The sequence below is a fragment of the Pelmatolapia mariae genome, linkage group LG3_W, assembly GCF_036321145.2.
Source record: "Pelmatolapia mariae isolate MD_Pm_ZW linkage group LG3_W, Pm_UMD_F_2, whole genome shotgun sequence".
Classification (NCBI taxonomy): Eukaryota; Metazoa; Chordata; class Actinopteri; order Cichliformes; family Cichlidae; genus Pelmatolapia; species Pelmatolapia mariae.
The window spans coordinates 92,419,075-92,437,488 of NC_086229.1; the positions used below are offsets into that span (position 1 = coordinate 92,419,075).

At 40.3% G+C, this 18,414-nt stretch overlaps 1 protein-coding gene across 1 annotated transcript in view; it reads right to left on the reverse strand.

Moving 5' to 3' along the window:
• Positions 1-18,414, reverse strand: part of adam19a (ADAM metallopeptidase domain 19a) — an 83,858-nt gene that overhangs the window by 44,684 nt on the left and 20,760 nt on the right. The window contains exons 3-4 of the mRNA XM_063470335.1: positions 16,178-16,254; positions 2,307-2,388 (exon numbers count right to left, since the gene is read on the reverse strand). Of these exons, the coding sequence (XP_063326405.1) occupies positions 2,307-2,388; positions 16,178-16,254 (159 nt within the window). The remainder of the gene's footprint in view (positions 1-2,306; positions 2,389-16,177; positions 16,255-18,414) is intronic.

The following is an 18,414-nucleotide window of genomic DNA, read 5'->3' on the forward strand; positions in this document are numbered from 1 at the left end:
CCTGTGAAAGAACATTCTCTACACTCAAGTCCATTAAAAGCAGACTCAGAAGCAGCCTGTCTGCAAACAGGCTGGAGATGTTTATGCTGATGGCCACTGAAAAGGACATTCTCATGTCACTGGACTCTGACATGGTTGTTAACAGGGTAGCTGAGAAGAGTGACATGCTGAGTAAGCTGCTTTTGTAACCCGGTGAGGTGAAATAAAAATGATCAAAACATTCCTAATTAAGTTCAAATTAAATTCAACTTTATTGTTATTGCCTAAGGTACAATCAAACGACTAGGTTTAGTATCTACCTTCACTTCAAACAAGTCAAGTGCTCAGAAAATGCTTAGAATTTGTACATCTTAATAGGTTTTAATGCACAAGGCAGTAGATAGAGTAAATATGAGATTGGGGTATTAGGCATTTATAAACATGTTTTCCTACAGCCTTAATCTGTCATTGTTTCGTTTCAGATGCTGTCATTGATTTTTGGAAGCCTGAAGTGTGTTCGTTTTAAGTAAGTAGTGTATAGAATAGGATCAACCATTTTTCTAGAGTAAACACACCAGTACTGTCAAGTGCAATTCTTTGTCACCCTTCCCTGTCTTCCTTTCACTTCTTAAAAGTTTCCATGTGTTAACATATTTTCAGTGTTGCTGCTGTGGAAGTGTTGTAGGTGACTTTTTATTGATGCAGTGAGTTAATAGTGATACAGTTCAATCACAATCTGTAGATTGTAGAATAGATTTTAATATTCATCTAATCTTTGTTCCTTTCTCTCCTGTTTTTCAGGGTCTAATCATACATTGTTTGTTTGTTTAAGAGGTTCTCTAGACCATGCAACTTTTTAAGTTCCTCTATATAAGTACTACTGTATGTGATTCAGCTATTTTTGTGGAATAAACATACCAGTAGTGTGATCATCTGAGCAAGACCATCAAGTGCCATTCTTTCTCGTCCTTCTCTCTCCTTTCACTTGTGTCCTGTTTTTTAGCATCCCATCATAATTTCTTCAGTACTGTATATGATGCCAGTATTTTCCCAAATTTTCTCCATACTCTACCAGTACTGTGTGTAAAATACCATCAAAAAGTCAATTAAGTGTTATTCTTTCTCACTTTTCTTTCTGTCTTCTTTCACTTTTTAAAGGTTGCCATGTTAAAAAAATATATTTTGTGCTGCCAAGTTGTTTATTGGTGTGGTAAATAAATAGTTAATGAAAATATCACTAAATCTGTCATTTATTAATTTTAATATTCATTAATGATCATTTCTCACCTCTAGTCTTCTCTTTCTTAATTTCAGGTTTCCACCATGTGTTGTAGATAGTTCAGGAGGTTAACTCGACCAAGCAGTCTTTTGGTTTCCGCTAAGTACGGGTTAGAGTACCAGAATAGGGAGGATGGTGTAGGTCTAAGTTTATTAGGCTTTATGGCTTTTCCTATAATACCTGGTGAGCTGGTCTCTAGTCAAAATGCCCAGGCCAATTTTTTGTCCCAGTCCAGCCCTCTCAGCCACCTCAGAAAATAGAGTTGACTCTGGCCCTTCCTGTAGAATCCAGTGGTGTTTTTAACCCAGTCCAGTTTATTATCTATGTGTACTCCGAGCTATTTATAGTCCTCCACAATGACCCCCTGGATTGTACTAGAGGTTACAGTCCACAATCATTTTTTTTTGTCTTTGTCACGCTGACCTGTAGATGATTCTGCTTGCACCACGTGACAAAGAAGTCAACCACAGCCCGGTACACTGTGTCATCACAGACAATCAACAATCCAGGAAACAAGAAAGGCATCCACCCGCATCACTTTCAGCTTATCACCCAGGAGGGTCAGCCTGGTGGTACTGAATGCGCTGGAAAAGTAAAAAACATGACCCTCACAGTGCTCGCCAGCTGGTCCAAGGGAAGCAGTGCGTGCATTGTCAAATCTAAAAATACACAAATTCAAACATACCAAGGTAAAGTGATCTCACCCTCTCTCTCTCTCTCCTATTATCTCAGACTGCCCTTCAAATGGAAACAGTTAGCACTAGGAAGTAAACAAGTTTCAGTACTTTAGCATCATTACCAGAGTTTGTTTGTTTATATAGTTTTATCTCAAAAATCTGGGTTAAAAGAATCATTCTATGAAGAGAGGAAACTGATCTGCCTGCTTTTTGGAACAATGAACTTCACAAACTGAGACCCAAGTTTAGAGCACAGAAATGGAGTTAATGTTAGAATCAGGAGATTCTTTAAGATGAGTTAGCCTAAATAGATTGATAATATAACTGAAATTTTCTTAGGCATCTACCTCTTCTTGTTTCTTTATACTTACAGTGTAATTGTGATTAGTAAGAGTAACAGGTTTCCCATCCTCTGTGTAGTATGTCTCTGTAAAGTCTTGACCCAAAAGCTCGCTGAGAGAGAGAGAGAGAGAGAGAGAGGGAGAGAGAGAGAAAGAAAGAGAAACAGAGGAAAATGTAAGTAATTATAAAATACATAATTTTTTAAAATCCTTTTTGAATGTAGGTGTCAGCATCAGTGGCAGACAGCAAATCAAACACACAACCTGAGGCCAAGATCACACAGAATACTTTCTTGTTATAAACTTTTTTTCACTCTTCATGTGTGAAAATTGATAATTGTTTACACCAACAAAACAATGTGTACAAAAAGAATGTGAATGTGAGACACTGGAATATAGCAGGGGTTTTTCAGAGACCAAAGCACATAATTGTACTACAGAAAATGATAGTGACACACAAAATCTGACACACATGTAGTTAAATGAACTCGCTAATAATCCTTTGATAAGTCAAGGTTGGTGACAGATTTTTACTGAATTGACCCTATCCACACAGTCTTTCTGCAGGAACCATACTTGGAGGCAGGATTTCAATGTTTTAACTATTAAAACATTGCAAGGATTTTGGTTTGAACTAAAGATAAGGTTTTACCAAACATACCTGAATCAGCAATCACAAACTTAACATTTGAATAGCAGAAAGAATTGTCATTACAGCTGGACCATGAGAGATTTAAACACCAAAGACAGTTGGAGATGATGAAAGAAAAAACTGAAAAGGCAAAATCTGACATTGAGCAAAGTAAACTGGACTTTGTTACAGAAGGTAAATAGATACCAACAGGGTCAAGTGATGGTTCTGGATTTGACATTGAAAATAATTTACAGTTGCTTCCAAAGTTTAATAAGAAATACTCAAAAATATTCTTTTGTATGTTTGAGTGGCTTGTAGATTCAAGAGGTTGGTCTGATGGTGAACAGACTTTGTTACTACAGTACGTTTTAACCTGTAAAGCACAACTTTAACATCAGAACAGTGCAAATTCTATAAAACAGTGAAGGATGCATTACAAGTGTTAAAAGTATATGAACTGGTTCCAGGCATCAAGGCAGCATTTAAGAAACTGAAAAAAATAAAGCATCAGAGGTGGTATGATTTAACCAATTGTGAAACCTCATAGTAGTTTAAATTACCTGTACCTGGCTGTATTCTTACCAACATCAATAAGCAAAATATTGAGCCATCAAATGAAACAGCAGTACTTGCTGACGAGGCTGTGTTGACCCTTAAGCGTATTTTTGGAAATAAGAATCAGGGAGAATCTGGTTACAAAGAATCTGCTGATAAACAGAAAGCAGATTTAGAGGTTCATCCAAAACAAGAACGTTGTGTACTTTGGAAGAATGATCACAGTAAAACTTGTAATTATTGGGCAAGGGTCATTGGAAAAATGAGTGTCCCTCTTTGAAACATAGAAAAGGATCAAGTGAACTGTCTCTTAAATCTGCTGGGCTAGCTGTTCCAGTTAATGCCCCTAACGGCGTAAACTGCATCGTCTCTTTATAAGATGCAGGCTAAAACATTGTTTGCAGATGAGATTAATGCTGGTTATGCCCTATTTATATTACAAGGTTATCGGTCTTTAGTTGACAATGAGGAAAAGGTTCTATTTAAAATCTTAAGAGATTCTGGTGCTCTAAATTGTTTTGTTAGGGAATCAATTTTGGCATTTTCACCACAATCAATCAAAGAAGAGTTCCTCCTCAGAAATGACTTAGCTGGTGAACATATGTGGCCTATTAAATCAGCTGAAACTTCAAAACAATAACCTGTAAAGCTACAACAGTCTTATGTCCTAGGACAGTCTGTGAGTTCGTCATGTGTTGTAACACGTTCCATGAAGACACTCATATGGATATGGTAGTGATTAGTTCAGGAAGAGGCGACAGTCTGTGTCCTTTCATCTTGCCAGCTGATCTTTTGTGCGTGTGTCTCAAGCAGATTTAGTGACAGAACAACAAGCTGATCGTTCATTAAAATAATGATCACGCTGTGACATCTGAGGTAGGAAAAGATCATCCAGTTTATTTTCTTCACCATGATCTACTCATGAGGAGGTGGATTCCTCATGAAATCTTTAATAAAATGATCAGCGTTACCAGGTGTAATAATTAAGTTTAACATCCAGGCATCTGTGAAAACAGAATTTATTAAATTCAACCAAGTTAGAAGTTAGCAGGAAGTTAGCTCGCTAGTTTCCAGCTAAACATGATATGCTATGTTCTGACTGAGAGATTTCTGAAAAAATTAAAACGTACTGCTCTGCTATCACTTCCAACATAAATGAAGACAGAAAACTAAACAGAAGTGACGTTAGGGTTACTGAAGTTGGACTAGCTGGTATATAATGATGTCCTATGTGATCGCTAGCAAAACAGCTACGTTAGCATAACTTTAGCACAGTGAAGCTGAAAGATGAACGCTAACTTTTTTCCACTCAACAAAAGTTAACGTGAGGGTTTCTGGTGGTTAGGGACAAATGCAATTGCATGGAAGGATGCTATAAGCGGACCAAACTTCAGTTAGGAGAACAACTGAGATAATCCATCCACAATACGAGGTCATTAATATACTGCGACAACATGGGAACAGAGCAACTGTGAGAGAATTCAACATTAATGAATCAATGGTACGGAAGTGGAGGAAGCGCAGTTTTTGGCTTTCCCCATATTCCAAAAGTGCATCGTCTCTTTGCTATTACTGTCGCCCGGCATAATTTGCAGACGATGTTGTCTGCAGCCACTGCAATGCTTTCGACCAAAAAAGGCCCAGCTTGATGACACCATCAACATGCGCTATCGCGGTAGAGCGGTATAGTCAAAATCTCTACCGTTGGCCAAATTTAAATAGTTTCTACCGTATACCGTTTATACCGCCAACCCCTATCTGGACATAGTGTTTTCAGTGGGAGAAACTTTTCATCACTCATCCAAGTGACTTCTTCAGTCTCAGCTGATTGCAGGTTTCCCCAGTCTTATAAACAGTACATTTGCATAATGACTGACACCAGCCCACCGAAGGAACAATTGGCTGGGAGGTCAGTTCCTTAATCATAATTATGAAAATTTTCATGACCATTGATCAACAACCACTGATCAACAACCATTGATCAATGGCCATGAGTACCATTCACCGAGAGTTGGGGAATGGCTGCAATCACAGCATCGTAAGATGGCGAAAGATGTACCCTTAGGCCTCCTCCTCGATTCAGAGATGGTCTTTCCCTTTTAACAAATTTCCTACGCATGGGACTAATAAAGGTTATTGTAAACATACACGGCAGACGCAGTGGCATTTTGATCATTTTTATTAATACTTTGACAGTTGCTGTCCACAATACACACAGAGCTGCAGCTCTCCCGCTGCCAGCTCAACATAACAACAACAACCCCAAACACAGGACCCAGTACAATATTTTAGTCGGCGGGGCGTGATTGCAGATGCCGTGCAGGTGCGTCTGCCGTCCGCCTTCCCTAACTGAGGCAGGGTGTGGCCTGCCACAGTTATCTTATCTTATCTTTTCACCCTGGCCACTGTGTCTGTGGGGATGGTGTTGGCTCTATGCTGTAGTGTCCTGATGACACCCAAATTATCCTGATGACATCCTGTTTATGTATCTTCTGTAAACCATACAGACTTGGTGTAGATTCCCCTGGGTAAAGCCTGTGGTATGAGGTCTGGTCAATAGCATTTTCTGGTTCTAACTGCTTGTGACAGTTAGAACCACCCTCTTCCTGTAACCACTTCCTGGGTCTCGTTTCAGGGGCTCATAAGTATTTTCGTCACTGAGCAGTGACAAAATTTTCTCATGATAGTCTTTCTGGTTTTGCAAAACTGTGCACCTACCCTTGTCTGCTGGAAGGATGATAATGTTGTTGTGTCTTGATGCATGCTCAATCATCCAGGTAAGTAAATCTCCAAAAGTTGATTCTGTTCACCAAGTCTGTATGGTTTACCGAAGACACATAAACAGGGTGCACTTTTAAAACCGATTGTCTGTATGATCAACTCTGTCACCTATAACATTTCCAAGTTTCTGGCTTCGATCCTCAACCCGTTGGTAGGCAGCTCTGAATACCACATCCAGAACACTTTGGATTTTTCTAAGAAGGTGAGAGATGTCGTTATGGAGGCAGATGAAACCATCGTCTTGTACGATGTTACATCTCTCTTCACTTGCATCCCAGTCACGGAAGCGTTGGAGGTAGTTCGTAAGAGATTACAGGATGACCCCAACCTCAGCAACAGGACCACTCTCAGCATCGGCCAAGTGTGTTTGCTTTTGGAACTGTGTCTTCATTCCACCTACTTCACACACAAGGGTCAGTTCTACAGGCAGAAACATGGGTGTGCCATGGGCTCCCCAGTTTCACCCATCGTGGCCAATTTGTACATGGAAGAAGTGGAAAAGAGGGCTTTGCTATCCTACCCTGGAACACCACCAAGCCATTGGTTCAGATATGTGGATGACACCTGGGTGAAAATCAAATCTCAGGACGTACCACATTTCACGGATCACATTAACTCGATGGACCGAAACATCAAATTCACCAGGGAGGATATGAAAAGTGGTAGGTTAGCCTTCTTAGACTGCGAGATTTCCATCAGTAATGGGGGACATCTAAAAGCTGATTTGTACCGTAAACCTACACATATGGATCAGTATTTAAGGTTTGACTCTCATCATCCACTGGAGCATAAACTAGGTGTCATCAGGACGCTACAACACAGAGCGAACACCATCCCCACAGACACAGCGGCCAGGGAGGCAGAAGAACATCACATCAAGAAGGCTCTGAGTAAATGTGGTTATCCCAGCTGGACTTCTGTCAAAGTTGGGAAGGCGCCAAAAGAAAGCTCCAGCTGATCCAGGAGAGAAGGACAACCGCTGACTAAGCGAAAACCTGTAGTGATCCCGTATGTGTCATATACGTCATAAGTCATATGTATCGGAGCAGCTGAGACGCATTTTTTCTAAACACGGTGTCTCCGTGGCTTTTAAACCCCAAAACACGCTGCGCCAAAAATTGGTCCACCCCAAGGATCGGGTCCCCCGACACAAACAGAGTAACATAGTGTACGCTGTTAAGTGCCAGGAGGATTGCCAGGATTTATACATCGGGGAAACCAAACAACCTCTGGTGAAGCGGATGGCACAACACAGAAGAGCTACCTCGTCAGGCCAGGACTCTGCAGTCTATTTACACCTACAGGCCAGTGGACACTCTTTCAATGATGAGGATGTACACATCCTGGACATGGAGGAACGCTGGTTTGAGCGCGGAGTCAAGGAGGCCATTTATGTGAAAAGGGAAAGACCATCTCTGAATCGAGGAGGGGGCCTAAAGGTACATCTGTCATCATGTTACAATGCTGTGATTGCAGCCATTCCCCAACTGGTATTCATGGCCATTGATCATCAGTGGGCTCATGAGAATTTTCATAATTATGATTAAGGAACTGACCTCCCAGCCCATTGTTCCTTCAGTGGGCTGGTTTCAGTCATTATGCAAATGTACTGTTTATAAGATTGGGGAAACCTGCAGTCAGCTGAGACTGAAGAAGTCACTTGGATGAGTCTCCCACTGAAAACGTTACATCCAGATGAACAGAATCAACTTTTGGAGATAATGTTGTTGTCATTACTAAGTGATGTGAGTGCCCTCCTCTCCTCCATGCTGATGTTGGATGCTGGGGCTTTGCATTGCTGAGACAGGCCGAAACCTTTGTCCGTAGTTGATCTGCTTCCACTTCTGCAATATTGTTGTTCGAGTTGCTGTTTCTGTGGCTGTGATCAGTTCCACTAGCGGGATGTTTTTCGGCGTCATAGCAAAATTCAACCCTTTTTAAGGATGTTTTTCTCTGTTTGGGTGAGCTGTCTGTCAGACAAATTCTTCGACCACTTGTCCACATCCTCGGTGTTGCATCCTTCTCTCTTCTGGCTGTTGAGGACATTCTCCGTATTTTGCTGTGGTTTCCGACGTACAACAAGTAAGTCAAACCTCCTTTGTTGCCTGATCTTAGACTTTTTGTGCTGTGCTAGACAAGCCTTCTCAGTGAAGTCAAACACCTTTTTTAGGGTACTCTTATCTAGAATAGACTGTATGGGTCCTCTTCCTCCTTTAAAATCTGGTTCTCTGTATTTATTGATTTTAATGTATCAAGCAGCCAGATATCCAGCCACTTATCCAATACATTCAATCACTGCTAAGGCAGATCTAAGGGTCCTAGCCAATTATTTTCTGTGTTCAGATTTTAGAGTTATCAAGGCTTTAATTTTATGTCTAGATCAGTGGTTCTCAAATTGTGGTACAATTGGGCTCCCTGTAGTGGTAAGTGGAAAATCTAACCAAATTTTTAAGATTAAATAATATACCATTCTGGAGGTATGCAAAGATCACACGAGAGTTCCCGAGGCTCTTCTGGGAGCTGGAATCAACCAGAAGACATCTCCCCGAGCGAGTCCTCTATGAAGAGCAGCCTTTCCTTATCGCCAGTGGTCGTGGCCGCTACAGAGTGCTGGTGGGCTCGTTTCCCTGGGCCTGTCTGCAGTTCCGCAGTGTTGACAACTTAGCGACTTTGTCGCTATATTTAGCGAGTTTTCAAACCCCGTTAGTGACTTTTTTTCTAAAAAGCGACTAGCTTTATCGGGAGACTTGTGACGACTTTTTGACGTGGAAGCAAGGTATCGCTCTTACTCTCAGTGGGGCTCACAGGCGGCAGATAGTCCTCACGCAGAAGTGAGAACATCATTTAGCAACTTCTAGTGACTTTTAGGACAGCCAATAGTGATTTTCCTTACTAAGGAATTGGCAACACTGCAGCACCATGCTGGGGTGTCAAAATGCTGATAGTAAAAACAAGGCCCTTTTCCACGGTGCCACTGTGCCCTAATCCCAGCTGTAACCAACTTTAGAGATGTAAAGGTGAATTACAGCACAATAACTACTTGGGCTCGTAATAAGACCCTGGCCAGATCCAGAAGACACCAAATTCGTGAGGAGCCAGAGTATAAGGCAGCAATAATGACTCGGAGACAGTGTTAACTTTTGAGTAGCCACTCTTGTATTGTTACAAAGTATAAAAAATAGTTTCCAATTTGTACAGGAAAAAAAGTATAAAATAAAATAAATAGTGTGCACACTCAACCAAAACAAGGGTACTCGTTGGGGCCCTTTAAAAAATTAAAAGTTAGTTTCAATTTCAAAGGTCCTTGTGAGTGTAATTGGAATGTATGTATGAGTGTGTGGGTGTGTATCTTCTTCAGGGTGAATTGTCCTCAAAGTGGTTGGCTCGCCATCTATCATGACTGGAATCTCGTCCTGGTCCTCGGACTTTCCTGTCCTCTCCAAAAAACCTGACCTATAACCCAGGTCATAAAATCTATATTCGAATCAGTCTTTTTTTCAGATCCATTGCTTAAGGTTTAAATGTAAAACCAAAATATTGCCTCAACCTCGTCTTCATTGCATCAACATCTTAAATCTTATCAAATCAAACAGTTCTTGTTGTACAACATTAAATTTTCAAGTGTATCAAATATGAGAACTAAACATCCAAGTTACTCAAATATTTCTCTATTCATGTAAACATTAATTCAACAATACTTATGGTAAGTAACCATTGACATTCAAAATACAATACACCATAACAATTTCAGAACTATGTGCAAATAAGCAACAAAATACACATGTGAGTTCAGTTCAGAGTTATTAAAGCAGTGTGCTTAATTTCTCCACACTATAGGCCTATTTGTGAGAGAGAAATGCAGTAAAAATTACCCTCTGTTACTTTAAACTCACAGTATACTGACAAAAAAATTAGCTTCAGAGCAGCTAAGGAACATGTTGCTCACCGTTGCTCTGTTTCACAAAGCCGAACACACACTGGTGTCGGAATTGCAGCAGCTCTTTGGATGAAAGGTGAGTGGTTAGCCTGTGAGAGACCAGCTAGCATTAGCGTGATCATGACGGTTAGTCTCTATAAGTTTTTTTTTCTTCCGAATAACACTCGTCTTACCGACATTGCTTCTCTCCTTCATCCAGCCACTCGACTCCGGACTTCCAGCAGGTAAGCATGCTGGCTTTCTTTCCTCTCAATTCTGGGTTTTTCCTCTCTTTCGTCCCTGCGTTTCTCAGTTTAAGTAGCAGATGCCTCCACTCCTGTTCCTGAGATGAGAAAAACCCGGGAGGACCACACACCTTCCCATCCCAGAGGAAGGTCATCACACGGCGGGTGGACAGCGGATCTAGCGAGGCCACCACATGATGGTGCATATCCTCTTCCATTCTGGGAAGAGGATATGCACCTGGCTTTGTAACTGCACACCCACCTGCTTTGACCAGGTGGGTGTGTAAAGTTTGTGAGGATGTTTCACCTTTTGAAAGAGAACCAGGATTTTCCTCTATCTCAAGAGCCAAATTGATGAGATTAACATTTATAACATTTATTATCAATTAATGGAATGTGTTTTATCTGTCTGCTTTTTTTTGCCAAAAATCTGGACAGCGTTGATCTTTATATGAAAAATATAAGTTGTTATAAACTGTGTTCAATACGTTATTATGGCCTATGTCACACTGGCAAAACGAACCTAAGTGAAACACCTACACTGAAATTGGTAACTTATTACATCGCCTACACAGCTTGTATGGCTGATAACAAATGACATTTGTGTGAGGCACAAAACAAGTCACACAGGACAGGAGAAAACTTTTGATCAGGCTAACCACGCACACATTGAGAGTCTCTCAAATTAATTGTCGCCCTGCAATCATGACATTCAGGAAGGCTTTATCTGATTTTTTTATTTATTTATTTTTGGTACTCTCCCTCTGATTCTGTTATAGAAAAAGAGGTAAAACAGTGAGAAACTTGACATCAGACATATTTTTGGAGCATGCTGAGGCCTTCAATGAGAATTAAATGAAGACAGTGTTACTGTGGTCCAAGTATGGGTGGCTGGACTAAATAAGTCATCCTACAGAAAAAAAGCTGTATAATTTGTTCTTTCTTACGCTGCTACAATAGTGCCTGTTTGACAAATTGAATGGCGACATGGAGCTTGACTCTAACATCATAAATTGCAGACAAAATTGTACAGTAGTTCTTACTCTATTCATCACATGCTGTACAATAACAGCAGTAGCACGTTCAGCCAAAGACTTACTCCATTACGATTCATGACAGAATCCAATAAGACATTTTTCTATATGTAGCCATCATACTTTGCAACTCCACCTGGGTTATTTTCACTTGCTATATCGTGTTTTATATATTATGTACTCTGTTTCAGATCAGACATGTTGTTCCTCCCAATCAAACCCTTCCAAGTCTCACTACTGTTGTCCATATGACCACTGAAGTCTCCCAGTAGGATGACAAAATCACCAAATTGAGCACCCTCCAGCATCCCACTCAGTGACTCAAAGAAAGCTGGGTATTCTGAACTGTTATTCGGCACATGAAAACAAATGAGAGTCAAGACCCATTCCCCGACCAAAAGGGAAGCACTGCTAGAAACCCTATTAGGAACCCCAACATATAGGCAGCAAGTTGAGGGGATACAAGGATGCCAACCCTGCCGCCTTAAGTCGAGGACATCTCCAGACTGGAGCAGAATCCAACCCCTTCTCCAGAGACTGGTTCCAGAGACTGGTTCCATGTATTGAGATGACTATATCTACTCAGTATCTGTCAACCTTGCACACTAGGTCAGGCTCCTTCCCTACTGCCTGGAACATGTCAAAGACAAGAATTTATGCTGTAAATAAACATTTATGTATCCTCTAATGGAGTGTGCATCAGGTCCTTGTGTCACAGTGAATAACAAGCCCAATTTTGATCACAGCAAAGATGAGAAATACCTTTAACAAGCATAAACATTTGACCATACAGGATGTAATTAATTTGCTGGCCTTCCAGCACCTGCCATAATTTCAGAAGAGATGTACAGCATTCCCGTACAATGCCAAGGGGGTACACAGTGGGAAAGGTGGAGTCGGGGGATGCACACACACCCTGGTTCACTAAACCTTGGTTCAGCCTTGGGTGTTGTTACAGGCAAAGTGCATGGTGATGGTCACAAATATTCCATGGAATCAGTTAAAATTAAACATAAGGGCAAAATGCAAGGCAAACCTTAAAGCTTTGGTTAGTTTCCATCTGGTAGACCCTTTTAATTCTAGAGCATGGTTGGGTTTTGTAAGCTGGTGGGCGCAAGACAGACGCTGGGGAACGGGTCCTGTAGATAACTCTGGATTGAATCATAGCCTGATTTTTACTCACCAGGCATCTTGGGGGATGTGCGCCGGTGGTGTGTGTCCTGTCAATTGGTAAATCAGCTGGCCATTCCAGGGACTTCCCTTACTGTTAATGGAGGTTCCCTTCAAGCACATCGTTACTGACCTCATAGGGCCAATTCAAGAGAATACACGGGTATATCGCTTTGTATTAGTTCTTGTCAATTATAAAATGCAATATCCTGAAACACTGTTGCTGCACACTTCTACAAAGAGTGTTTGTGTGTGTATTTAAAGTCATCATCTAAGTCAGCATCCTGAAAGACGCTGACTGACCAGTGAATGTTGTTTATTGCCTAATAATTCATAAAATAACTTTTTGTGTAAATGCCGTAAGGCATTTCTCTTTATTCTTTATCCTTTATTATTCTAGTTGCTCCGTTTCTTTGCCGCTTAACTACTCCCTATGTTTTCATCCAATTTTCACCATTCAAATTATAACCTGTTTTGCCATTTCTGCTTTCGACTGCTATATCTTTTGGTACTTATTACTATTATATTTATTACTATATTCAGCTTTTTCCCCTTTTTTTGTGCCATTGAAATGAATGGAAAACATCCACAATTCTGCTAAAACTTGCTTGTTTTTAAAAATTCACTGCTCGCTCATACTTTCACGTAGAATCTCCATTCAAACTTTAAAATGTTCTCAAATTATTGGGCTATTCATGTCTAAATCTGCTTTTTCATATTGGTTACCATTTTAATCTTATCCCTCTTTAAGTTTTCACTTGTATCATTGTGATTTTTTAGAAAATACATGCGTTGTTATGGTTGCTATGCAGTTGGCTTAGAGTGGGTCACTGGACCTTTTGCATTCTTTTCTTTGTGTCCAAACGACTTCTTGCTACTCGCTCAATTTTCCCTGAACCCTCGGAAATTTCACATCAAAACGTAGGTATTTTTGCTGGCTTTCAGAAAATGTCACTATCATTGTTGTGGGAGTTAGAGATTTTTGGCAAATCTCCTCAGAGCAACACAAAGTCTGAAAACTCTCCATAGAAACTCAATGGACACTTTGTTCAAAATCAGCGCTGGAATTCTCCAATGAGACACATTTTCGAATTGTCATGTCTCCTTAACGAAACGAAGTTAAGACATGAGGCTTGTGTCAATATATCTTCAGACACTCCTGACGCTCACGATTCAAGAACTTTTTCTCACCTTTTACCGTTTGGCCATGAATTACATTTGTTTGAGGGTACAAACAAAACCACCGCTATTGGTCTGACACTAACCCACATTGGATGGATCCCTCCAAGACTGTTGGAACAACAAAAGTGATGGTTTGGTGTGGTATATGGGGTACAACGATAGTGGGTCCATTCTTCGTCAATGGAAACCTCAAGGCCACTGGATATTTGAAATTGCTACATGATGATGTGTTTCCCTCTTTATGCACTGAAGCAGGCACGTTCCCTGAGTTTTTCCAGCAAGATGGTGCACCACCACATTATGGGTGCCAGGTCCAAGCATTCCTAGATGAACAGTTTCCTGGAAAGTGGATTGGTTGTCGTGGGCCAGTTGAATGGCCCCCAAGGTCTCCCGATCTTAGACTTTTATCGTTGGGGTCATCTGAAGGCAATTGTCTATGGTGTGAAGATACGAGATGTGCAGCACCTGAAACTACGGATACTGGATGCCTGTGCTGGCATTTCTCCTGCGGTGTTGCTATCAGTGTGTAAAGAGTGGGAGAAGAGGGTTGCATTGACAATCCAACACAATGGGCAGCACATTGAACACATTGTGGTCAGAAACTTGTAAATAACTCATGAAAGCATAAAGTTACGTTGGAACCAAGCACACCATTGTTTTTCTTTTGACATTACCAATAAGTTTGATGTGTCACATGGCCCTCTTCCTATTGAAAAAACAAAAGTTGTATCCAAGATGGCCGACTTCTAAATGGCCACCATGGTCACCACCCATCTTGAGGAGTTTGCCCCCTCACATATACTAATGTGCCACAAACAGGACTTTAATATCACCAACCATTCCTATTTTATTACGGTGTATCCATATAAATGGCCCACCCTGTATTTGTGCCAAAACATAGTATTTGTGCCAATTCATAGTATTTGTGCCAAATCATAGTATTTATGCTAAAGCATGGTATTTGTGACAAATCATAGTACTTCTGCTATGTTATAGTATTACTGCTAAATAATAATATTTCTGCTATCTTCTGGTACTTTTGATAAATAAAAATATTTCTGCAAAGTCACAGTATTTCTGCTAAATCACAGTATTTATGACAGATTTCTATTTCATAGAATGTGCTCATAACTTTTGTTATACTTTTTGAAATATTAAGCTTTGTATGCAATTTTTTGAAATGAACGGAGCGGACCACATTACAAGTGTGATCACTGATTCATCTTGCCGGGGTGCCATGATTTAGCTCAGTGAGATGGCAGCTGTCCTGAGAGCAGGAGACCTTGGTTCGAATCTTGCCCATGGCAGAATGTTTTCAGCAGACAGTTCAAGCTGACAGAAGGGTTAATGGCACATATATCTTTTGGTGCTCATAATGTTTGTTATACTTTTTGAAATATTAAGCTTTTTATGCCATTTTCTGGCCCATTTAGATGAATAGGACCACATTACAAGTGTGATCGCTTGCCGATTTAGCTTGCCAGCAAGGGCTGTGACTTAGCTCAGTGAGTTGAGCGGCTGTTCTGAGAGTGGAAGGAACGGGTTCGAATCTTGCCCATGGCAACATTTTAGCTGTTTGTCAATATTTCTGCTAATTTATTGTAATATTGCAAGTTTTTTTTTTTTTGATTCACAGCTTCTTCATCTCTTTCCAGCACAAAGTTCAGCGTCTTCACCTCTTTTCAGCAGACTATTCAACTTCTTTAACTCTTTTCAGCAAACAGTTCCTCTTCTACACCTCTTTTCAGCAGAAAGTTCAACTTCTTCAGCTCTTTTTAGCAGGCAGTTCTCCTTTTTCACCTCATTTCAGCAGACAGTTCAGCTTCTTCACCTCTTTTCAGCAGATTCCACTACACGGCATTCACACTGCATTTTCGCAGGAAATGCAACTTTTTCTAGTTTTCTAGTATTATTTGGTATTAAGACTAGTGTGCATCAGCACCAGACCGACAGAGGGTGTGATGGAGTGACGGAAAGTCATGAGGAAAAATGAGTGCTGCTGAGGCAGTGTGTGTTAAGCACAGAAAAGGTAACCGTAGCTGGCTCCAGGTTGACTTCTTTCTGGCTAAGTCGAAGACACCCGAGCAACCAGAAGTAAAGGTAACTAGAGGCACTGGTGGCAGCTGATATTGCTGGATCTCTGGAGTGGAATTAAATTGTGTTTACCAACAGGTAGAGTCATCAGAGCAAAAGACCACTAACAGGCCCATTAAATCTTAGTTGTCTAATTATTCAGATAATAAAACAAAGGTAAGCAAAATAAATAAATAAATAAAACAGCTAGACAACAAATGGACAGCAGTCGACCAGATAGCACTGTGTATCAACAACATCAGAGGCAGAGGAGGGTATATGAGAGATTAGGCTGACATGAGAGAACTTACTGATTATGTTCCACTTGTAGCACCAGCTGGAGGTCACTGGACGAGAGCAAGATCTTTCCTCTGACTGGATATTCCTCCTGTAAGGTCATGATGAAAACTGGGTTAGCTCCAGGTACTTTGGCTTCTTTTCACTATTCAAAGCCATGCCTATTGGGTTAACTTATGATTTTAAATCCTTTATGAATTAGAGGTAGATAAAGTGCTTGAAGTTTATAGTGGTCAATATGATTACAATAGTGCTATATGAATGAAAAAAAAAACCATCTCTGATACATCTCTGATTGCTAGAACGTGTTAGTAGCCTTGCCGCTGCATTTTGTATGGCTTGGAGGCGAGAGAGAGATGATTTGTCCAAGCTGGTAAACAGGGCATTACAATAATCTAAACGCGATGACACAAATGCATGAACAATTTTTCCCAGTTCATCTGGGATCTGGCATTTTCTCTATCTTCTTGGAACTACCTCACAAAACTTAAAAATTTTGGTTTCAGACAAATCTTTTATAGCTCCCATGTCCATAGCCATAAACGGGGTATAGCAAATCTTATATCAAACTCCATGAAGTTTGTCTTTTATTTCCTTATGTGTCCCATAGAGGGCTGGTATGTCATAGAGAAGTGTAAAATTGTAAGACCTTTTATCCACCTCCAAACAGTGATAAATAATTTTTTAAAGACTTCTTTGACACAGTTTCTCTGGAGCATGAAGGGATCTGTATTCGTGGTGGGGACCTCAACATGACATTTAATTACAATTTAGATACTATTAGCAAGAATAAAAATAAAAAGCATTTAACAAAATTTCTGAATACAACTTCTGAAGAAAGTAACCTAGCGGATGCTTGGAGGTCCCCCCTGACAGAGAGATTATACGCATTTCTCCATCCCCATTTAGTCCGCTCAAGAATTGACTACCTTCTGTACAAAAAGAGGATTATTATAGAATGGCGTCCTCAGATCATAATGCAATTTAGTTGTCTATTCAGGTAGACACTTTAAAACCCTTTACGCCTTAATGTTGGCATTCTTAATAATGGAAAAATAGTTAAGGACATTAGGCAGGAGACCTTGACACCTACCTCAAAGAGAATGGAAAGCTTTAACAGATTTTTCTGAAGCCAAATTTTTTTAAGTGAAATTGTGACGTTGACCTGTTAATACTGTGGGATTCCTTGAAAAGTTGTATTACAAGGAAAATTAATAAGAATGACTACATAACTTGAACATAGAAGGTAGTAACTAAACCAAAAGAGACTGAACAAATATTTAAAGATTACTATAAAAAAGCTTTATTTACAGGGGGGAACAGGAAATGGGACAATATTAGAAGAACTTTACATCCATTACATAGAATTAATAAGGACAAAATAAGCGTAGCTCTAACGCCGAAAAGGCCAGAATATGCTTTTTCACACTTCAGCTGCCAGAAGATAGCAGTGGAAAGTCTCTCACTGTGATGGGCCGAGCAGTGAAGGAACGTCAGCCACAGGTTAAAGTCTAAAAAATGGTTTTTGATGTAACCAAAAAACAGACTTGGTTAAATTATTCAGAAAAATCTCAATCTTGGGCCCATAAAAGAGGTCAAAGTATTAGAACTCTACTCATAAGCTGACAACAAACTCAAACAAACTGACCTACCTAAACAAAAGCAAAGGGGTGACACTAAAATAACAAATATACCCCCCCCCCCCCCCCCCCCCCAAAAAAAAAAAAAATCCAGAGTTGTGGTATGACCCAATTTTCAGGTCTCCATTTAACCTTTTCCAACTCTTAGCTCATCAACCAAGAGAGCAGCTGGCACTGAGGTAACTCAGAAAACAAAGAAAGATTAAATCATACATACTTAACAGTGTAAACTAAAATGTGCTCACTTATTTTAGAATACAGTATTACGTGATTGTATAAATTAATAAATTCTGGCTATAAAATTCCATTGTTCCATTGTGGGGATAGGTTAATTGATTAATCCAAATTGCCCATAGGTGTGAATGTGGAAGTGAATGTGAGCGCGAATGGTTGTCGATCTCTGTGTGTTAGCCCTGTGACAGACTGGCAACCTGTCCAGGGTGTACCCCGCCTCTCGCCCTATGACAGCTGGGATAGGCTCCAGCCTGCGACCCTGAAAAGGATAAGCGGAAGCGAATGTATGGATGAAATTCCAACAATAGTGGGGGAGGGGAATCTGAACACCTCGCTTAGGAGTAAACTAGACCCTGTGTCACTATATTCTCTTACTA